Source organism: Cryptosporidium muris, genomic scaffold (genome assembly GCF_000006515.1).
Source record: "Cryptosporidium muris RN66 scf_1106632353993 genomic scaffold, whole genome shotgun sequence".
Classification (NCBI taxonomy): Eukaryota; Apicomplexa; class Conoidasida; order Eucoccidiorida; family Cryptosporidiidae; genus Cryptosporidium; species Cryptosporidium muris.
The window spans coordinates 12,960-31,549 of record NW_002196584.1 but is presented as its reverse complement, the minus strand read 5'-3'; the positions used below and the strand labels follow the sequence as shown (position 1 = coordinate 31,549).

The following is an 18,590-nucleotide window of genomic DNA, read 5'->3' as shown; positions in this document are numbered from 1 at the left end:
CAACTTAAGTAATTTATGTAATAAATTTAAAGGGATTAACTTGTACTACTTTGAATATATTCGCATATCTTCTTTTTTTTAAATAGTAGTAGGTAAAGTTTTAAAGTTTTAAATACTCAAAATGATGCAACTTTGCACCTGTTTCACACATCACTGGCGCTTTTTTTGGCGCTCATTATAGGAATAACTTTAGTAAAATAGGTATTAAAGTAGATAAGGTGATTAGCCCACAAATATTTTAAGAAATAAAGAAATATTAAACTAAGAATATCAAAATCTTTTATCTAAGCATTTTTGTTGCTACTAGATTTATTACTTAGTTGTATTCAAGAAAAAGAGCTGATCTAGACTTTTTATTTAAAGTAGAAGTGAGGGAGACAAAAAGAAAAAGTCGAAAAAAATTGCAAAATAGATGAATTGGTGTATTCCGTCATATTCCTTAATAACTTTAGGGTCTGCCCTTAAATTTATAATTGCAATTGGAGTTTATTTCAGTATATTATTACTTTGGAGCGTATATCGGGAAGTTTATAATGTTTTAGTTAACTCTCAAATCTCTAATTTAAATGAAGATGCAGGATTTATATCCTTTCAGAGTCCACTAATTGGTTATAAGACCTGCTATATTGGAATGGTTTTGAAACAAATATATATGATTCTCCTGGTATTGAGTCAAGTATTACTGTGCATAGTTGTATGGAATGTAATTTGTGCATCAAGTGCAGATATACTACCTTATTGGCCAGAAAGAGCTCAAGCTTACATAATATTATATTGCTCAGGTTTAATTTTAGCTTTTATTCGTTACTTTGCAGAACCTCAATTTAATTCATTTTTTATGCTCAGAGATTCTTTAAGAACTTGTTCATATATTAAATCAGCACCGAAAGATTCAGATATTTGGTTTTTTATTCACTGGATTAACAGTTTAAGAGGATTAGACAGACTAAAATCCTTAAAAGGCGATGTGACCAGTTTTAATCAGAATCTAAATTCCAAGTCTAAATGTACTCAATCCACAGAAAAAGAATTAAGTTATCTTAAATCTGTAAAACTTCCTCTACTTCCAGTATGTGTACATCCTGATGGAACTCGATATCTTTGTCACCATCAGGTAACTTATTGCTATGTTGAGACTAGAAATGAATTTGTCCGATTTGATCAAGATTGGGATTTTACAGAACTTGTTCAATATGGAATAGCAAATGGAGGATTATCAAGCAAAGAGGCACAAACATTACTACATCAAGTTGGAAGTAATGATATCAATTTAGAAATGCCTAGTAGATTAGAGGTTTTATGTAAGGAGTTACTACATCCTATAAATATCCTACGTTTAGGGAGTTTATGGCAAGGTGTATTTTTACGTTTTTATTTATGGTCATTTTTGTGGGCTTGTATGATTACTTCAACTATACTAGGGACGTTAAAGATTATTCAAAAAAATAGAGAAAGTATACAAAGAGCTCTTCAAAATTTTGTATATAGACCTGTAGAAGTTAAACGTGATGGAGTTTACAAAGTTATTCCTTCAAATGAATTAGTTCCAGGAGATCTTATTTTGTTACCAAATGGATTTGTTGCTCCTTGTGATATATATGTAATATCAGGATATGTATTAGTTAATGAAACCTATATGAGTGGTGAGACATCCCCTACGATAAAAACTCCCATAAATTTGGACTTTTCAGACAGTCCCAGTGATACAGATATTGATACTTTGACTGAATATAATAAAAAAGATATATTAAATGACAACTTTCTACTATGTAATGAAGGTTTGGGAACTCAAGAAGGAATTTCAGTATATTCTAATTCAAAAGAAAGTTTAAGAAGTTATAACAATAATAATACAAAAGTTCAAAGTAACTCATCTATATCTATAAAAAAGAATAAGACTAATAATCAATCTAAGTCCTCACTTTACTCATCACTACCTGAGCCTATATACACAGGTACTGAAATAATAAACTCTTTAGCCTCTCATAATTATAATGGAAGTGCTTTAGGAGTAGTATTTAAAACTGGAATATATTCAACTCATGGACAATTATTATACAAAATTTTATATGGAGATGAATCTGAAAGTTCACAAGATTCTTTGTTTTCTCATGTTGGGTATATCCGTAACTTTGTATCCTTCTGGTTTATTTCTATGTTTACTGCCTGCTGCCTTATATTATATCAAAATTATATTCTTGGTTGGAAGTTAGGGTCTTTTTTTTTTGCAGTTGGAACTTTTATTCAGCTTCTTCCTATATGGGCTCCAGCATGTATTCAATCTTCCTTAGATAGAAGCGTAAAGCGTTTGGATAAAATTCATGGTCTTACAAGCACAGTTCCATCTAGAATTCCCTTTGCTGGGAAGTTAAAAGTTATTTGTTTTGACAAAACAGGAACCTTAACTAACAGTAAGATGACTTTAATGGGGGTTGTCCCATTTTCTTTAAAATATGAATTATATTCATCCCCAAAATGGAACAACTCACAATTAATTTCTGAAGAGTACCATGATTCAATTGATTCTATAGATTTAGCAAAAATTCAACAAAAATCTGGGATATATTTACTAAAAAAAGAATATGATGGTGACATACAAAAAAATATAATGAACTTGAAATAAATACTGAACTATTATTATTTCAAACCGAAAACTTTTTAGATGATTCAAATATAAATAACAATAATTCAAATGAGGGTGGAATCAGTAAATTAGATAAAGATTCTTTCGATATAAAAGTTCATCCAGAACAAAGTTGGGAATCTTCTACCATATCATTTGATGAAGAGGATCCTTTAATTAGACATGAAGTTATTCCTAATTTGTCTAAAATGTATATGAAGATACCTCAAGCTATTTCAGTTAGCTCTCTTAGCTTTGATAGTATTTTTCTCTTAGGTATTACCTGTTGCCATACCCTTTCATACTATGAAACATCTGATAATAAGATCCAATATTATGGAAATGATATTGACAAAGCTCTTTTTATGAGTACTAATGCTGAACTAAAAATAAGGAATAACAGAAGATTTATAAAACCAAGTGGTTATAGCTGCTTGGAAAAACCATTAGATAATGAAGATTTTCCAATAGAAGTTGTTAAAATAAATAATTTCGATTGGCGTTATGCTTGTATGTCTGTAGTAGTGCATATGAGATTAGAAAATCGCTACTTTGTGTTCTGTAAAGGTTCACTAGAAGCATTATCACAAATAATTAAGCATAAAGAAGTTTTGAGCTCTGAAGAAATAAATATTTATAGCCATTTAGGCTATTATGTAATGGGTCTTGCATATAGAGAGATTACTGAACAAAATATAATAAATTTCCTTAAATATAAGACAAAATTTAATATCTCACGACGCATTTTAGAATCTGGACTGTCATTTCTTGGATATTTATTATTTCTAAATGAATTAAGACCTTCTGCAACAACCCTTATTCAAGGAATAAAGACTGCAGGAATCACACCAATAATGGTCACAGGTGATTCTGCCTATACTGCATTATCTGTTGCTAGGAAAGTTGGTATTATTTCACCCGGATCGTCAGTAGCAATTGGAGATGTCATTTCATCTATTTCATCACAAGAGGAGCAGGAAATTGTATGGTATACTGGGAATACTGGAAATGAGGAACGGATAGATCCTATTGATATTTATGAATCCTCTGATTATGATGCGCTTGTGGTAACTTCTAAAGCTTTAATAATATTGGCATCTGAAAAATATCAAGATCTACTCAGGTATAAATTAGAATCAACTTACATTTTAGATAATGAGGTCACTTCTCGACATATAAATAATTTATACGATAGAATTTTTGAACGCATAAAAATTTTTGCAAGAGTGACTCCAGATCAAAAATTAGCTATTGTCCAGAAGTATATTGAACGAGGTATCATTACTGGTATGGTTGGAGATGGAATTAATGACTGGCCTGCATTGAAATCAGCTCATGTCGGTATTGCAATCATAGGAAATATACCTAATGGTAAAGATCAACTAAGTCTAAATAATGTAAAAACAAGAACTGTCAATTCTTGTAATTTGGATAATATACAAACTTTATCTCCAATGACACTTGTATTTGCTTCATTTAATCTAAATGAAGAACATTTATTGAATATATTGGATCTTATTCGAGAAGGTAGGGCTGCCATGGTAACTACATTTGCCTTGTTTATGTTTATAGCATCTCAGGGCACCTATTATTCTATATTTAAAAACATTTTATTTGCAATCGCACAGGCAAATCTCCCAGTTATGACTTATGTATATATAGATAGCTTCATTGTTTTCCCTTCACTTCTATTTATGATTAGATCAAAACCAAAAAGGCATCTACAAGCATATCGTCCAACTGGAGCATTTTTGGGGTCAAGAACACTCTTATCTTTCCTTTGTTTATTAAGTATAAATCTATTCTTTTTCTTTAATATGATACGAAGATTATTTTCAATGCCTTGGATGGTTTTTTCATATTCTTATAATATTTCAATCCCTGTTCATGAATGGTATAGACGACAAGATAATTATGAAGCATCATCGACCTCTCTTTGGATGTGTTTTCAACTCTCTTTTGTTGCAATAATACTTTCTTTTGGTGGAAGGTTTAGGGAAAGAGTTACTAGAAATAAGTATTTGATATTATGGGTATTACTGTGTCATATTATATTGTGGTTCTTATTATTATCAGGTCCCAATAGTATAACATGTTTGTTTAGGGTTAATTGTTCAAATTATATAGACCAAATATCTTCATTAAAATTAACTGGTGGTAAGTTTCAAGGTCCAGGGAATCACAATATATTCCCTATTAGCTGGAAGTTTGAATTCCTCTTTTGGAACTATGCAAGTATTCTATGTATGACTCTGGCATATTGGCTAATTAGTTCCTATGTAAGAAAGGGGCAAAAGTCTACTTTGAGAAGGTACAATTAGATATTCTTAAGTAATTGGACTCATTAGTTACTAAATATACTTAAGTGTTATTCTTAGAGGAAATACTTAACTCTAGATATGAGGTGGAATTTGATTATTGTAAAGTTAATATTATAAGTGTTCTAAACTAAATAAACTTATATATATATAGTTTTCTGTAAATGAATATGAAGTCTATAACTATCTATCGTGTATTACCTTTTTAAAGTAATCCCTAATTGGGAAAGTAAATCGCAGGCCGCTAGAGGTTTCCATTCTTTATCAAGTTTCAAGTCATCCTTTGAATTGGAACTGTCAAAGTAAAATGGAACTCCATCATGGATATAAAATAGTACCTTATTTTTTTCAGGTTTTATGTTGAAGTACATAGAATTATTTGTAGTTATTAATTTATAGTAATCTATATATTCCATACAAAATATTTGCTTGCCATTAACCATCTTTCCTATACGAGGTTTAAATGATAGACCACATTCACCACAAACCCATTCAAGAGTATTACGTAATATAATATTACTTTGCTCAGCTTTGGACATTTCAAATATAAATGGTATATAAGTATCTTTGTGGTCAATCCATCTGTAGGTCTTGGATTTATCACTAGAAGATAATTCTGAATATTTATTAAGGTGAAAATCAATTAGAATCATTCCCTTAATAAGAAATGTCTTTACTATTGAAGATGAAAGTACTTGTTTAGGGATATTCATTTTCCAATATTTATACCATTCATATATTTTCAGCCATAATGATTTCCGTTTGTGAATATTTGCCTGCTCTAAATAACTGTACTTCCTAACTTCTTTCAAAGTTTGTAGTAAACAATTGATCCACTTAGGACCAATACATTCTGCATATAACTGTACAAAGGTATTGATAGACAATATTTCATTTTCAAACCAAGTCAAAATATATTGAATACATGAGTCATTAATTTGGATTTCAATAGAAATATCAAGGGATTCATTTAAATAAGTTTGAAGCTTTGGATATATTGAGTTGGACATTAATTTCTCAAATTCATTAAAGGAAGAATCCAGTATACAATCCATTTCTTGGTTAATTTCGGGTACTTCTAATATAGGACGCCAAATTTTTAGCATATAAATGGGCCATAAATCTGGTGGCTTCCATGTCTTTAATATTTCTGAAATTCTATTCATTATTGCCTTGGCTACTGTAGTAGCCATTCCAGTTTCATTATACAATGGTAACCATAATAGTAGCCATTTATATTCTATATTATTCTTTTTTATGTAATCATAAATATTATATTCTAAATCTCTCTTTTCAGTATATTCAATTTGGAGTTGTTCATAATGTCTTTTCCAAATGATCCCATTTAGCAATTTATTATTTATAAAATCTCTAGGAAGTAAATTGGACCATATTTCTAGTACAGATAATCCAACCTCACTACAATTTATAGGATCCCATGACATAAAGTATTGTTTTAGACCTTGTCCAACTGTATTAGTAACAAGACTATCATAATTTGATACATACTCACCAGAGTCATATTTCTCAGAATTAAGCAACTGAAAAATAGAATAAATTTCATGCCACAACTCTACACCATAATTTGGAGTAATTGATGGTTTCCAAAATTTAGTGTATATTTTTTCAAGATTACTCAATAATATGCATTCTATTATATTAAAGAAGGGTAGATAAGACATCGTTACTTTTAAGCATATAGAATCTTTGTAGTTCTCAAAGTAGCTCTTGCAAGATTTATTAAAGTTCAAAATAGAATTTTCGAAAGATTTTAAAAATTTTACATGATCTTCCATAGAGAGTTCAATTCTCTCACTATTATTATTTGTAAATAAACTATCAGCAGTAAAATAATATTCCTCAATTAAAACCATCTCGTGTTCAAGACATTTGAAAATCTCATATAATGATTTAGTCATTACTTCAACTTCTCTTAAAATACTGAGCCTATTTGTTAATTTATTATAATCATTGAGACAATTTTTAAGTTGTTCTTCAGTTTCAAATAATAGATTTTTTAAATGATCATTTTCGTTTGAGAGTTGCTTCTTTATGTCACAAAGTGCTCTTGATGTATCACTAAATATAGAACAATTGCATATATCTATATCGTCAAATTGACTAATATCATCAATATCTTTAGTATCTGTACTAATATCTACCAATTTGACGCGTTTAATATTAGTCTGATTGTCAGTGTTGCTCGTTTTATTAGGAGTATCACTTCCCAAATGTAGATTTGACCCTTCTAATATACCTAGACCCTGATTTTTTGATCTGATATTTACTGTAAGTGGTTCTGTCATACCTGAACCATCTATTCCCAGACCTCCTCCAGAAAATCCCATCCTTTTAATAAGGTCATACCCCTTCCCATACTTCTTCTTCAAAGTCACACTTTCCTTCACAAAAGTCCGCCTTTCAGCCATATTTGGAGAATATTTAGGCAATTCATTGTCCATATTCACTATATTCTTATGTGAGGTTCATTTATATTTGAATATTTAAAAGATTAGCATTACTCCTTTTCAGTTTACAGCCAATTCTTAGATAAGACCTAGCTCCTACCGCCCAATAGGGTAATGAATATAAAGAGTATCAACATGTAGATATTATTTTCATACTATTTGTTTTCTCCGAAAGTTTATAAAATTGAGTTTATTTTCATTATACTAATTAGAAATAGAGGTATAATTTATGTACATATTCAAAGTTTATAGTAATGTTGCAAAAATTAGCTAATATATTGTATGTATCCCTAGAAAGATAAGGAAGTATAGTGAAGCGAAAAAATGTTTCTTTATTCTATAATTGCTTACACTTCAATAAATAGTTTGTGTTTTTAAAACAAAATAATACATCTAAGAATTAATTTCTCACTCATATTTACCCGCTCATATAAAAAATAATCTTGGCGGCGTCTCTTATCTGCTACTAATTACAAGGAGACACAATACTAAAAATGTCGCCTAGAGACAACAGACAAATAAGAGCGGATAAAATATATACCTAAATGTAGCAAGAAAGAATGTAGAAACAAAATTAGCGCCTACAGGGACAGTTATTTGTAATATTAAAAAATTTATTAACGTTGAAATTCTCCTTTTGTTTTGACCTTCTTTGACTAGCAATAGAGAATGAAGTTAAATATTGCGAATCCTACGACTGGATTACAGAAGTGTATCGAAATTGATGATGAAAAACGCTTATTACCTTTATTTGAAAGAAGAATTGGTGCAGAAGTAGAGTGTAGCTTCTTGGGTGATGAGTTTAAAGGGTATACATTGAAAATTACGGGTGGAAATGACAAGCAGGGATTTCCAATGATGCAAGGTGTTTTGACGAATGGCCGTGTTCGTTTATTATTTAAGAAGGGAATGAAGTGCTACCGTCCTCGTCGCACTGGTCAGCAAAAGAGAAAGTCAGTTCGTGGCTGCATTGTAGGACATGATTTATCTGTATTAAATTTAGTTGTTGTAGAGAAGGGTGAACAAGATATACCAGGTTTAACAGATAGTGAAAAACCAAGACGTTTAGGTCCAAAAAGAGCATCTAAGATTAGAAAACTCTTTAATTTGGCTAAATCTGATGATGTACGTAAGCATGTTATTAGGAGAGTAATTGAGGGGAAGAACAAATCAAAAGCTCCAAAGATTCAACGTTTAGTAACAAGGGAAAGGCTTCAAAGAAAACAAAGATACATTAAGACTTTAAAGAAACGTTCTGCCAATGCTATTGCTGCAAAGAATGAATATGCTGCATTACTTTCAAAAATTAAAGCCAGTCGAGATGTAACAACTCATTAAGGATATAACACAGGCAGTGCAGAGTATAAACTGTTGCGGATTTACTTTATGTAGTAACATTATTTATCTTTAAATAGCTAACCATATGACTCTTTGCCCAGTTTTAATTCCATCTTAAGGGTAGGGTACCTGTAATTTTACTGAACCTAGTCTTTGTTTCTAAAATATTATCTTCTTTTACTATCTCTATTTATTCCTTTTTTTATAAAACCTGTTCTTGGTTCATTTTCATTATATTTATATAATTAGTTATTTAAATAAATTCTAAGCTTAAACTTAGGCTAACTGCTAACATATTCTAGCTAGAATATAACTAGATTTATAGCGCCCTGGGGCGGTCTATTTTTGCATGCATATTGAAAAAGTACTTAGAACTAAAGAGATTTTCAGACTTTCAAAAAAATAGTGAAAGTTCAAATCAGCTCAAGATGAGCTTTAGTGTGCAATTTTTACATATAATATATCTGATATATCTATTATTTGCAAATTTTAACTCTTGCAAAAGTCTGAAATCTGAAATATCAAAAAAGTTACAAGCTCATTCTATAATTGACAAAGCATATGCATCTGAAGCATTTTTAGCTAGCTTTAGTAATAAAAAAAAACGATGGTCACGAAATTTAACAAATGAGGACCTAATAAAAGAAGGTGCATCATTAGAATCATTTTCTTCATTAGGCAAGTTATCCCCAGATACTGAAATAGATTATTTTACTGCGGAAAATGGAATCAGTATTCTATTAATATCTGATAAGGGATCTAGAGAAGCTGCATTTGCATATTCTATTGGTTGTGGTTTTTATCAAGATCCAGATAACTTACCTGGTTTGGCACACCTAATGGAACATGTGACATTTTTAGGGAGTGAACAACACCCAAATGCTACAGAATGGGATGAATTTCTATCAACAAATGGAGGTATTGCAAATGCATATACAACGTCTGATTTAACAGTTTATTATGTTTTATCTCCTCCAAGAAAGCTAAAATTAATATTGGATTACTTTACTACTATGTTAAAGTCACCAATTATGGATGAAAAAACTGTTACTGCGGAAATAAATGCAGTAAATCAAGAACATGAAAAGAATATACCCAACATAATTAGACTAATGCTAGAATTAGCATTATTTCAAGCTCCTCAAAATAGTCCAGCTAGGAAGTTTGGTACTGGGAATTTTGATACATTATTTAAAAATCCTAAAGAAAAAAACATTAATGTAACAGCAGCTCTAAAGGAGTTACATAATTCTTGTTATACTAGTGATAATATATCTCTTGTAGTCAAAGGTCCTTATAATTTATCTATACTTAAAGAGATAGCTGAACAAGCAGTAAATGTGATACCAAGTTCAAAGGCTACAGCAGGTATTGCAACTGTAGAGGGTAGAACATCATCTCGTTCTTATTCTTCGACTAAAATAGATAATTCAGTAATTAAACCAAGTGATTTCAATAATATCGGATCTTCTACTGTAGATAGTTTAGGTGAATTGGAGAAAATAATTCATGAAGAACCTGTTGTCTCTAAATTAATCAAAATTAAAAGAGGGAATTCTTCACCCCCATTAATTATGATATATTGGCCTGATGAATCTAATTCAATGACTTTAATGCATGAAAGTGCTGAGTGGCAAATATTTTCATTTATTAAATATTATATAGAAAATAAAGGTGGAAATTCGCTTTATACACAACTTTATAATAAAGGACTTGCTCATAAAATAGAATTTTTTGATCATATAACAACTAAATATTCAATTATTGGTATTTTAATAACAGCTAGTGATACTAATGATGAAACTACTCAGAAAATAGCTGATCTAGTTACAAATTATATGGATATTTTAAGCAATAAAGTAAAAAATGAAGATAATTGGTTAAATTCATTTTATCAGAATTATACAAAAATGGCTAATATAGACTTCAAATATGAAGAAACTCGAAATACAGCTGAATTAGTATCACAATCAGCAGAAAACTTGTTGATGTTTCCTAAAGAACCTGAAATTGCAATTTCTGCATATCATACTCCAAATAAATTTCTTAGTAAAAATAACTTAAGCGAAATACAAAAAAAAGTCTTGATATCTTTAGTAGATACTTTAACTCCAAATAGAGCCTCAATTATCAAACTTTCAGATGAAGATTTTTCTTTAAAAAGTTCTGAAGAGATCAAATCTTTTGATCCATATGATATAAATTATACATTACAAGATCTTCATATATCACCATCATCTATAAATGAACTAGAAAGTATGAATATAGATGAAATTTTATCTTGTGTGCCAAAAAATCTTTCTATTATTAATTTAAATGAAACGAGTTGTCCTTCTTATCAAGAAAATGGAAGAACTGTTAATGGAACCAAAATTTTATCTGTATATGAACCTTGTTGTATATATAAAGATGAAAAATTAACTATATTTTGGAAAGGACCTATACACAAGGTTCCAGCTATTCACTTAACCTTTGTACAACGGCTAGCCAGTAGTTTTATAAATAATAATATATCTGGTATTATATATGCAAAAATACATGCTATAGTTATGGATAAAAGATATCAAGAGGTTATAGCACCTTTCTCTGCATGTGGTGCTACAACCATAACAGATTTTAATAGAGGTAGATTCATAACTGCTATAGATGCATATAGTTCAAATTTTGAAAATATTATAGATGGAATAAAAAATTCTTATCCATTTGGAAATAAAAAACCTACAGAGATTGAATTTAATAAGGCATTATCTAATTTTAAATCTCAAATTTCAAGTTTTAGCGATGTATTAGCATATGAAGTAGGGATAGATATTGCAAGTAGTATCTATTTATCAAATTATTATTCTAAAATTGAACTTAGAGATGCTGTTTTAAAATTAAATATTAATTATTTGGATTATTTACATCATATAGATGAAAACTTTTCAGAAGGATATGTAGATGCATTAATTGTTGGTAATATTGACTCTATAAATTCACATGAATATGTTAAATCAATATATGATCATGCAATACAAAAACCTATAAGCTATGAAGAATGTGTACATGATGGAGTATTAGATTTACCTGCAGATATTATAGTTACAGCCAAAAATCCTATTTCTTCTGATTATAATAATGCAATTGTTGCAAATTTTTTGACACCCCCTGTAGATCTATTAGATACATCAATATATTCAACTATTGGAGAATTAATTAGTGTACCATTTTATGATACTGTAAGAACATCTTGGCAGGATGGATATGTAGCATTTGCAGGTGTATCAATAGCAACTCCATCAATGGTTTTAGTAGGAGCAGTACAAAGTGCAGATAGAAGTCTTAATACATTAGAGTGCCATATTTTTGATGCACTTAAAAAAATTTTTCATTCCTTAAAAAAACAATTTGATTCAGAACAAAGTTTAATAGATTTTCATAAAAGAGTTAAATGGTTTGGACCTGCATCTCAATCTGTTCAAAAATTAGAAACATTAAGTTCTTATGTAGCTTATTTTTCCAAAATGATAATCAGTCATGAAATTTGTTTTTATAAGGGTGATCTTATAGAAACAGCTACTGATATATTTTTAAAAAAACCAATATTTACATCTGAAAAATTAGGTTCTTTAATTGAACCTTCAAAAAATAGAAGATTAGTTATAGTACAATTAGAAGGACAAAGTGACGATGCAATTTCAAGTACATCTATTCTTTCTAATTCCTTAATTTCAGATACAAATCAAAGAATATCATCAAATCAGATTGCTCCACCTCCAACAGATGAGCAATGTCATGATATTTTAAATGAACAATTAAGTTCAGTAATTAAAATTAAATTAGAAGAAAAATCTCAGATACTAAATCTAAATTTAAATGGTAAGCTTAGGGCCACAAGAAGTCAGCTTAATTATTCTAAAAACCAAAATTATTCAATTTATAATGATAAATTTCAGTGTTCTGTAAGAATAAATAATGCAAAAGATGCCAGTGGAACTTCAGATAAGGAAATTAAATCTTTAATGAATATATTTATGTCAAAACGTTTCAGCTCTTTGCATAATATAAAAGAAAATGAATATATCAATTCAGTTCAAAATATTTTACGCGAAAAAAAGTCAAACAATGAAAACCTTTATATTAGATGTAAAGATAATTATTCAAATAAACATACATATTGTGGTTGCAAAGGATAATATTCAAAATTGAGAATATTTTGTAATCTAAATAATTAAATTAGGTTTTTTTTTCTTGTAACCAATTTTATTATTGCTTCTAATCTATTAGTGTTAAAAAAAATAATATGTATTTTTTGAGTACTATGATAAGTTTTTGAACCACTAAATTTCAATAATTATTATTTACTGGAGGTTAGTATTCTAATATTTTTGGCTTGGCTCTGGAGGTTCTTAGGAAATTTCTTTTTTTTTTCTTTTCTTTTTTTTTAAAATTTCATTCATCATAAAAAAGGTATTTAGATATTATTATTTAAATTAATAATGAATGCAAATGTCTGGAAGTCTTAAGATAAATATTCCAAGCCACTTTTGTTACCTATTACTTTCTGAATCAAAAAAAAAAGCTAGTTATATTGGATATACTGTCAATCCAGTTCGAAGGCTTAGACAACACAATGGTGAAATTAAGAAAGGTGCTAAAAAAACTAAAAGTGGAATTCCATGGTATATGGCAATTTGTATAGATGGATTCCCAAATAGAATTGCAGCTTTAAGATTTGAGTGGGTTTGGCAACATCCTCATATTTGTAAGGCAACTCGTTCTCAGATAATAGTTTGGGGAATTACTAAAGTTTCAAAAAAATCTGGGAAGTTTATTTTAAATAGGAAACAATGGAGTGTTCAACAGCGTATTGGAATACTGTTATGTATGGTATCTATTGAGCCTTGGTGCAAAATGAATTTAAGTATTTATATAATGGATAGAAATTCCACAGATATAATTATAAATTGGATTGATATCTTCTCTAAAATAGTTCCTACAAAATTTATACTTTTTGATATACCTAATTTGGGAGAATTTAAGTGTTTTTTACGTATATGTAATGATTCAAATAGTGGCTCTAATACTGAATTTTTCCAAATAAATTTTGACATACTAAAAAATAAACAAGTATCAATATCTGATAGTGAAAGTGATTTTGATATACCCAATAATAATTTTATTTTACAAATAGAGGAAAATAAGATAAATTGTATTCTATGCAATCTTGAAATAGAATTTAATCGGAAATTCATAGTATTTCCTTGTTGTGATGATTCTTTTGTTCATATATCATGTATATCTAAATGGGATGAAAATTTAAATGATCAGGATTCTAAAATATCTTTAATACCAAAAAGAGTATCTTGTCCAGTTTGTTTTGAGTCTTATAATTGGCTTGATATAGTCACAAATAATGTTAAAGTTTCAGATATTTTATCTAATACTAAAGATCATCAGGAAGATAAACAAGAAATACCTCACAAATTTGAATCTAATTATACTTATACTAAATGTGATACTGAAAAAAATTGTACTAACTTTATATCTGAAACTTGTATTGCTAATTCTATGGATATTTTTAATGATTTTGGAGTAGATTATAATATTGAAGATTGTTCATCAAAATTTGATTTTATAGATTTAACTGTGGATTCAGATTAAGCATGAACTTACAGATATTTATTACTTTTAGCAATAGTGATATTTTTATTAAATCAATTTTTATTTAATAAATATAATAATAAATCCATCTTTATATAATATTAACTTTATCACTTTTATAAATAAAATTTTAATATATAATTGTCAACTTTTTTTTTTAATAATATATTTAATAATTCGAATATGTTATTAAATTGACTATATTAATATAATGTATATTAATAGATGTTTTATTTGGTATTTATATTGATTCCATATAAGAATTAAAATTAAAGCTTCAGTTCCTTTTCTTTTTTTTCTTTTTCTCCTTCATTATACAGAATTTTTGCATATACAAAGTGTTTTTGTATTATCCAATATATCTAAATATAATATTAAATACTAATATTAATGTCTTCTAATAATTTCTAGATGTCTCTTATTTGCAATATTTATGTATTTAATATTTAAAGAAATTATGTATTTATCTAATACTATAATTAATCAAAATATCTATATCTATATAAAATAACACCATTATATTTTTATATATTTAAACTTCTAAACATTTATGAGATTTAAAAAGTTTTAGGGGAATGAATTTTATCAGTTTTTTATTACATTACATGCAAATAGTTATAACAACGGTATATAATTTTTTGGTGCATTGTTAATTTGTTTTTTTTCCAAAAATATAATTAGGGTAGATAGTAATTAATATTATCATAAAATAAATCATAAATTTACCGCTAGCGGTAAAATATATATTTTATTAAAATTATTTATTAAATAGGAATTTTAACAAACTATTTAAATTAATTTTGATGAATACAAATAATTTAGATACATGTCCATATAAAGTTATACTTGGATCTACATCTGAAAGTCGCAAAGTTATATTAAAAAAAGCAGGTGTGAATATTTCAGATTATATATCAGCTGATATTGATGAAAGAAGTATTAATGGAGATTCTCCGCAAGAACTAGTTTTAAAATTATCCCATGCTAAACTTAAAGCAGTATTAAAGAAATCAGATAATATATTAAATAGCAATAATAAAGGTTTAATGAGTAAAGTATTAGTTATATGTGCTGATTCAATAGCATATAAAGATGGAGAAATTAGGAATAAACCAGTGGATAATGAAGAAAAAAGACAATTTCTTAAATCATATAGTAATAGTTATGTAGATGTTGTTTCTGGAATAGCTATATATAATAATGTCTCAAATTCGATTATTGACACTGTTGTTACTTCAAGAGTATATTTTAAAATAATACCACAATATGTAATAGAAAATGCTGTTTTATATTCTAAAATAATAGGGAACACTTGTGGTGGTTTTGCTATTGATTGTCCTATATTAGAAGATTATGTAGATCATATTGAGGGTGATCATGACAATATTATGGGAATATCTTCTATAGAAACTAAGAGATTAATTGAACTCTCAATTAAACAAGCTAAATAATAATTAAAATATTAGTTTATTAGTTTATAAATTTTTTTTTTTCTTAAAAAGAGATACTTTACACATTATAAATTTGTATATAATTTCTAGGGATTTATTTGATCTCTAGTTTTTTTTAATTCATTTGCTTCATGTAGTAACCATGTTATCTATATTAAAATAGGGTTTATAAATATATTGTAATAAAGATGAGGGTTTATTTAGACATACCTGATGTTTTCGTTTTTGATTTATATTAGGTCTCCAAACGAATGAATTTCTTGTTTGTCTATTATTTGATTCATCTTTCAAGTTTTTAGTTGCAGAAGTTGTATATAAATCTTGTTGTTTAATACATTTAATATTGTCCCTTAAATCAGCTTCCATAAAATGTATCATATGTTTATTTTTCTTACTAACTTTCTTAGTTTTTTTAGTTTTATTGCAATTTTTTTCTGAATTTATATTTATATTTAAAAATAGATTATTTTCATATTTATTATTATTTATGGCTTCATCTCTAGATTCTATATTATAAATGGCATCATTATTATATTTATGATTTAATATTTCCTTTGGCTCTATACTTTCTATCTTAATATTAGTATCTATAGTATCATTTATATCTTCATCAGAATTATAACCAGTTAAGACTTTATCCATACTATAAAATTCCTTAATAGTAATAAAATTCTAGGTAAGTATTAAGATGCAAGCGGTATTGTGTACACTAACGGGGAAAAAAATTAACTTTAACTACTAATTTACATAACAAAGCTGTCAAAAATAATACATCTAACTATTAATGACTATACACCATTATTATTACTACAATTACTATACTACTACTATTATTATCATTACTATTATTATTAATATTAATACATGGATCTAACCACATTTCCCACCACCACATCCACCTGTTGCAATAAAAGATTCACCTGATCTCCTAGTAATACTTAAGTCTGAAAATACTTCTGCATCAGTGGGATGTATGCCAATCATAGAGTCAAAATCACTTTTTTTAGTACCAAGTTTAATTGCTAAAGAAAAACCTTGAGTTATTTCTCCAGCATTAAGACCAACAAAGTGAAATCCAATAACTTTATTATCCAAACTTTTAACTGTAATAAGCTTAGCAAATGAATTTGGTGACATATAAAAATCACCACTATCCATTCTACTTGACTCAACTTTATAACGATGTGATGCTGCTATTTCTAATGTAGTAAATTCAAATAGATATTCTTCTATGTCATCTTCACCATATTCTGCAATAGCAGCTTCTGAAGAATAACCAATAGAACCATATTCTATTGGTGTAAAAATAGTTGTAGGTATATATTTATAATCAATAAATTCTTTAGAATTTCCAAAAAGACGTCTTGCTAATAAAATGCCTGCCTTAATTGCTACTGGGGTTAATTCAGGACGTCCATCAACAACATCACCAATTGCATGAATATTTGGAATGTTAGTTGTATCATTAGGAGCAATAATTTTATTATTTGATGTAAGATGTACCCCTATTTCATTAAGTTTTAAATATTTAGTATCTGGATATCTTCCTGTTGCATAAATTACTGTATCAAATTGTTCTGTATAACCATTACTAAATACAACTTTTAATTCATCATCAATCTTCTCAATATTTATAGGTACAACACCTTCAAGAAATCTAGTACCATATTCTTTCATCATAGAAACAACTTTTTCAGAACACTGACGATCAAAACCACGTAAAGGAATTGAACGAACAGCTACAATAGCTTCAAATCCTAATTCTGTCAAGAATCCAGCTGTTTCAAGTCCTATATATGATGCTCCTACAATTAAAGTTTTACCAGGAGGTTTAGAAAGAGAAAATATATCATCTGATGTTATAGCATATTCTAAAGCACCAGGAACACTTTCAGAAATATTAGGCCTCCCTCCAACAGCAATTAATATATGTTCTGTAGTATATTTCATTATTTCATTGTTTCTTTTAAATAATACAGTATGTCTATCCTCTAAATTAGCTAAAGAATTAATATATTCAACTCCTGAGCTAAATAATCCACTTCTATATGAAAAATTAAGAGATTTTACATGATTTTGAACTGTTTGTATTAAATTACTCCATCTGAAAGTTGATGTAACTTCAAATCCATAATTAGAAGTATCATGATGTAATATAGTACCTATATTAGCTGCATAATGTATTAACTTCTTTGGAACACATCCAACATTAACACATGTACCACCAAGACCCCATTTTGTACCTTGAGTTGATGGTTTGACATAATCAAATAGTGCAACTTTTTTTCCAAGTCTTGCAGCTTCCTTAGCAGCAGCTAAACCACCAGAACCCCCTCCAATAACAATTAAGTCGTACATAAATGATAGGTGGACAGCTGATGCTTTAGACATTAACAATAAGTTTAAGGAAATAAAAAAAGTAGGAAATAAGAGAATTTCTGTCTACAACTAAAAAGTTCATCAATTATATTAATATAAATTATAAGGTAACTTTAACTTATAAATATCCACGTATATATTACCGCCCTAAAGATGTATTAATTTTTTGAGACACTTAACAAGATGTTTCGATGGTTTTTCTTTTTTCCTTTTCTCTTTAAATTAGAAATTATTTATCTAAAATATTTATAGTATATAAATATATTAAATATTTCTTTGATTTATTTTAATAGTTTATTTTTGAAGGGAGGGTTTTATACGGAAAATTAATATAAATATCTGAAAATTATAATCATATAATAATTACAAT

At 28.1% G+C, this 18,590-nt stretch overlaps 8 protein-coding genes across 8 annotated transcripts, besides 17 other annotated features; 5 read left to right on the top strand and 3 right to left on the bottom strand.

Annotated features, from left to right (window-relative positions):
• Positions 1 to 412: 412 nt before the first annotated feature.
• On the top strand, positions 413 to 4,944 carry CMU_002670 (E1-E2 ATPase family protein; the record flags this gene model as incomplete). The annotated part of the gene is made up of 2 exons (XM_002142752.1): positions 413 to 2,588; positions 2,663 to 4,944. 2 exons carry the CDS (start codon positions 413 to 415, stop codon positions 4,942 to 4,944), a joined length of 4,458 nt encoding a protein of 1,485 aa, XP_002142788.1.
• Positions 4,945 to 5,138: 194 nt separating this feature from the next.
• On the bottom strand, positions 5,139 to 7,403 carry CMU_002660 (G-patch domain-containing protein; the record flags this gene model as incomplete). Its single annotated transcript, XM_002142751.1, has 1 exon — positions 5,139 to 7,403. One exon carries the CDS (start codon positions 7,401 to 7,403, stop codon positions 5,139 to 5,141), a length of 2,265 nt encoding a protein of 754 aa, XP_002142787.1.
• A 606-nt stretch (positions 7,404 to 8,009) lies between these two features.
• Positions 8,010 to 8,030: a sequence feature (AT_rich).
• A 48-nt stretch (positions 8,031 to 8,078) lies between these two features.
• On the top strand, positions 8,079 to 8,747 carry CMU_002650 (40S ribosomal protein S6, putative; the record flags this gene model as incomplete). The annotated part of the gene is made up of 1 exon (XM_002142750.1): positions 8,079 to 8,747. The coding sequence occupies one exon, from the start codon at positions 8,079 to 8,081 to the stop codon at positions 8,745 to 8,747; it is 669 nt and encodes a 222-aa protein (XP_002142786.1).
• A 230-nt stretch (positions 8,748 to 8,977) lies between these two features.
• Positions 8,978 to 9,011: a sequence feature (AT_rich).
• Positions 9,012 to 9,175: 164 nt separating this feature from the next.
• On the top strand, positions 9,176 to 12,922 carry CMU_002640 (insulysin, putative; the record flags this gene model as incomplete). Its single annotated transcript, XM_002142749.1, has 1 exon — positions 9,176 to 12,922. The coding sequence occupies one exon, from the start codon at positions 9,176 to 9,178 to the stop codon at positions 12,920 to 12,922; it is 3,747 nt and encodes a 1,248-aa protein (XP_002142785.1).
• Positions 10,383 to 10,420: a sequence feature (AT_rich).
• Positions 11,616 to 11,640: a sequence feature (AT_rich).
• A 221-nt stretch (positions 12,923 to 13,143) lies between the features above and the next one.
• Positions 13,144 to 13,172: a microsatellite.
• A 32-nt stretch (positions 13,173 to 13,204) lies between these two features.
• Positions 13,205 to 13,227: a sequence feature (AT_rich).
• Positions 13,228 to 13,229: 2 nt separating this feature from the next.
• Positions 13,230 to 14,390, top strand: CMU_002630 (GIY-YIG catalytic domain-containing protein; the record flags this gene model as incomplete). The annotated part of the gene is made up of 1 exon (XM_002142748.1): positions 13,230 to 14,390. The coding sequence occupies one exon, from the start codon at positions 13,230 to 13,232 to the stop codon at positions 14,388 to 14,390; it is 1,161 nt and encodes a 386-aa protein (XP_002142784.1).
• A 39-nt stretch (positions 14,391 to 14,429) lies between these two features.
• Positions 14,430 to 14,614: a sequence feature (AT_rich).
• Positions 14,615 to 14,745: 131 nt separating this feature from the next.
• Positions 14,746 to 14,782: a sequence feature (AT_rich).
• A 34-nt stretch (positions 14,783 to 14,816) lies between these two features.
• Positions 14,817 to 14,927: a sequence feature (AT_rich).
• A 153-nt stretch (positions 14,928 to 15,080) lies between these two features.
• Positions 15,081 to 15,115: a sequence feature (AT_rich).
• A 10-nt stretch (positions 15,116 to 15,125) lies between these two features.
• Positions 15,126 to 15,192: a sequence feature (AT_rich).
• A 1-nt stretch (position 15,193) lies between these two features.
• Positions 15,194 to 15,841, top strand: CMU_002620 (maf-like protein, putative; the record flags this gene model as incomplete). The annotated part of the gene is made up of 1 exon (XM_002142747.1): positions 15,194 to 15,841. The coding sequence occupies one exon, from the start codon at positions 15,194 to 15,196 to the stop codon at positions 15,839 to 15,841; it is 648 nt and encodes a 215-aa protein (XP_002142783.1).
• Positions 15,835 to 15,891: a sequence feature (AT_rich).
• Positions 15,892 to 15,927: 36 nt separating this feature from the next.
• On the bottom strand, positions 15,928 to 16,483 carry CMU_002610 (uncharacterized protein; the record flags this gene model as incomplete). The annotated part of the gene is made up of 2 exons (XM_002142746.1): positions 15,928 to 15,990; positions 16,052 to 16,483. The coding sequence occupies 2 exons, from the start codon at positions 16,481 to 16,483 to the stop codon at positions 15,928 to 15,930; spliced, it is 495 nt and encodes a 164-aa protein (XP_002142782.1).
• Positions 16,219 to 16,343: a sequence feature (A-rich).
• A 155-nt stretch (positions 16,484 to 16,638) lies between the features above and the next one.
• Positions 16,639 to 16,701: a microsatellite.
• A 10-nt stretch (positions 16,702 to 16,711) lies between these two features.
• Positions 16,712 to 18,232, bottom strand: CMU_002600 (thioredoxin reductase, putative; the record flags this gene model as incomplete). Its single annotated transcript, XM_002142745.1, has 1 exon — positions 16,712 to 18,232. One exon carries the CDS (start codon positions 18,230 to 18,232, stop codon positions 16,712 to 16,714), a length of 1,521 nt encoding a protein of 506 aa, XP_002142781.1.
• A 71-nt stretch (positions 18,233 to 18,303) lies between these two features.
• Positions 18,304 to 18,326: a sequence feature (AT_rich).
• A 110-nt stretch (positions 18,327 to 18,436) lies between these two features.
• Positions 18,437 to 18,522: a sequence feature (AT_rich).
• A 20-nt stretch (positions 18,523 to 18,542) lies between these two features.
• Positions 18,543 to 18,590: part of a sequence feature (AT_rich) that runs on past the window's edge.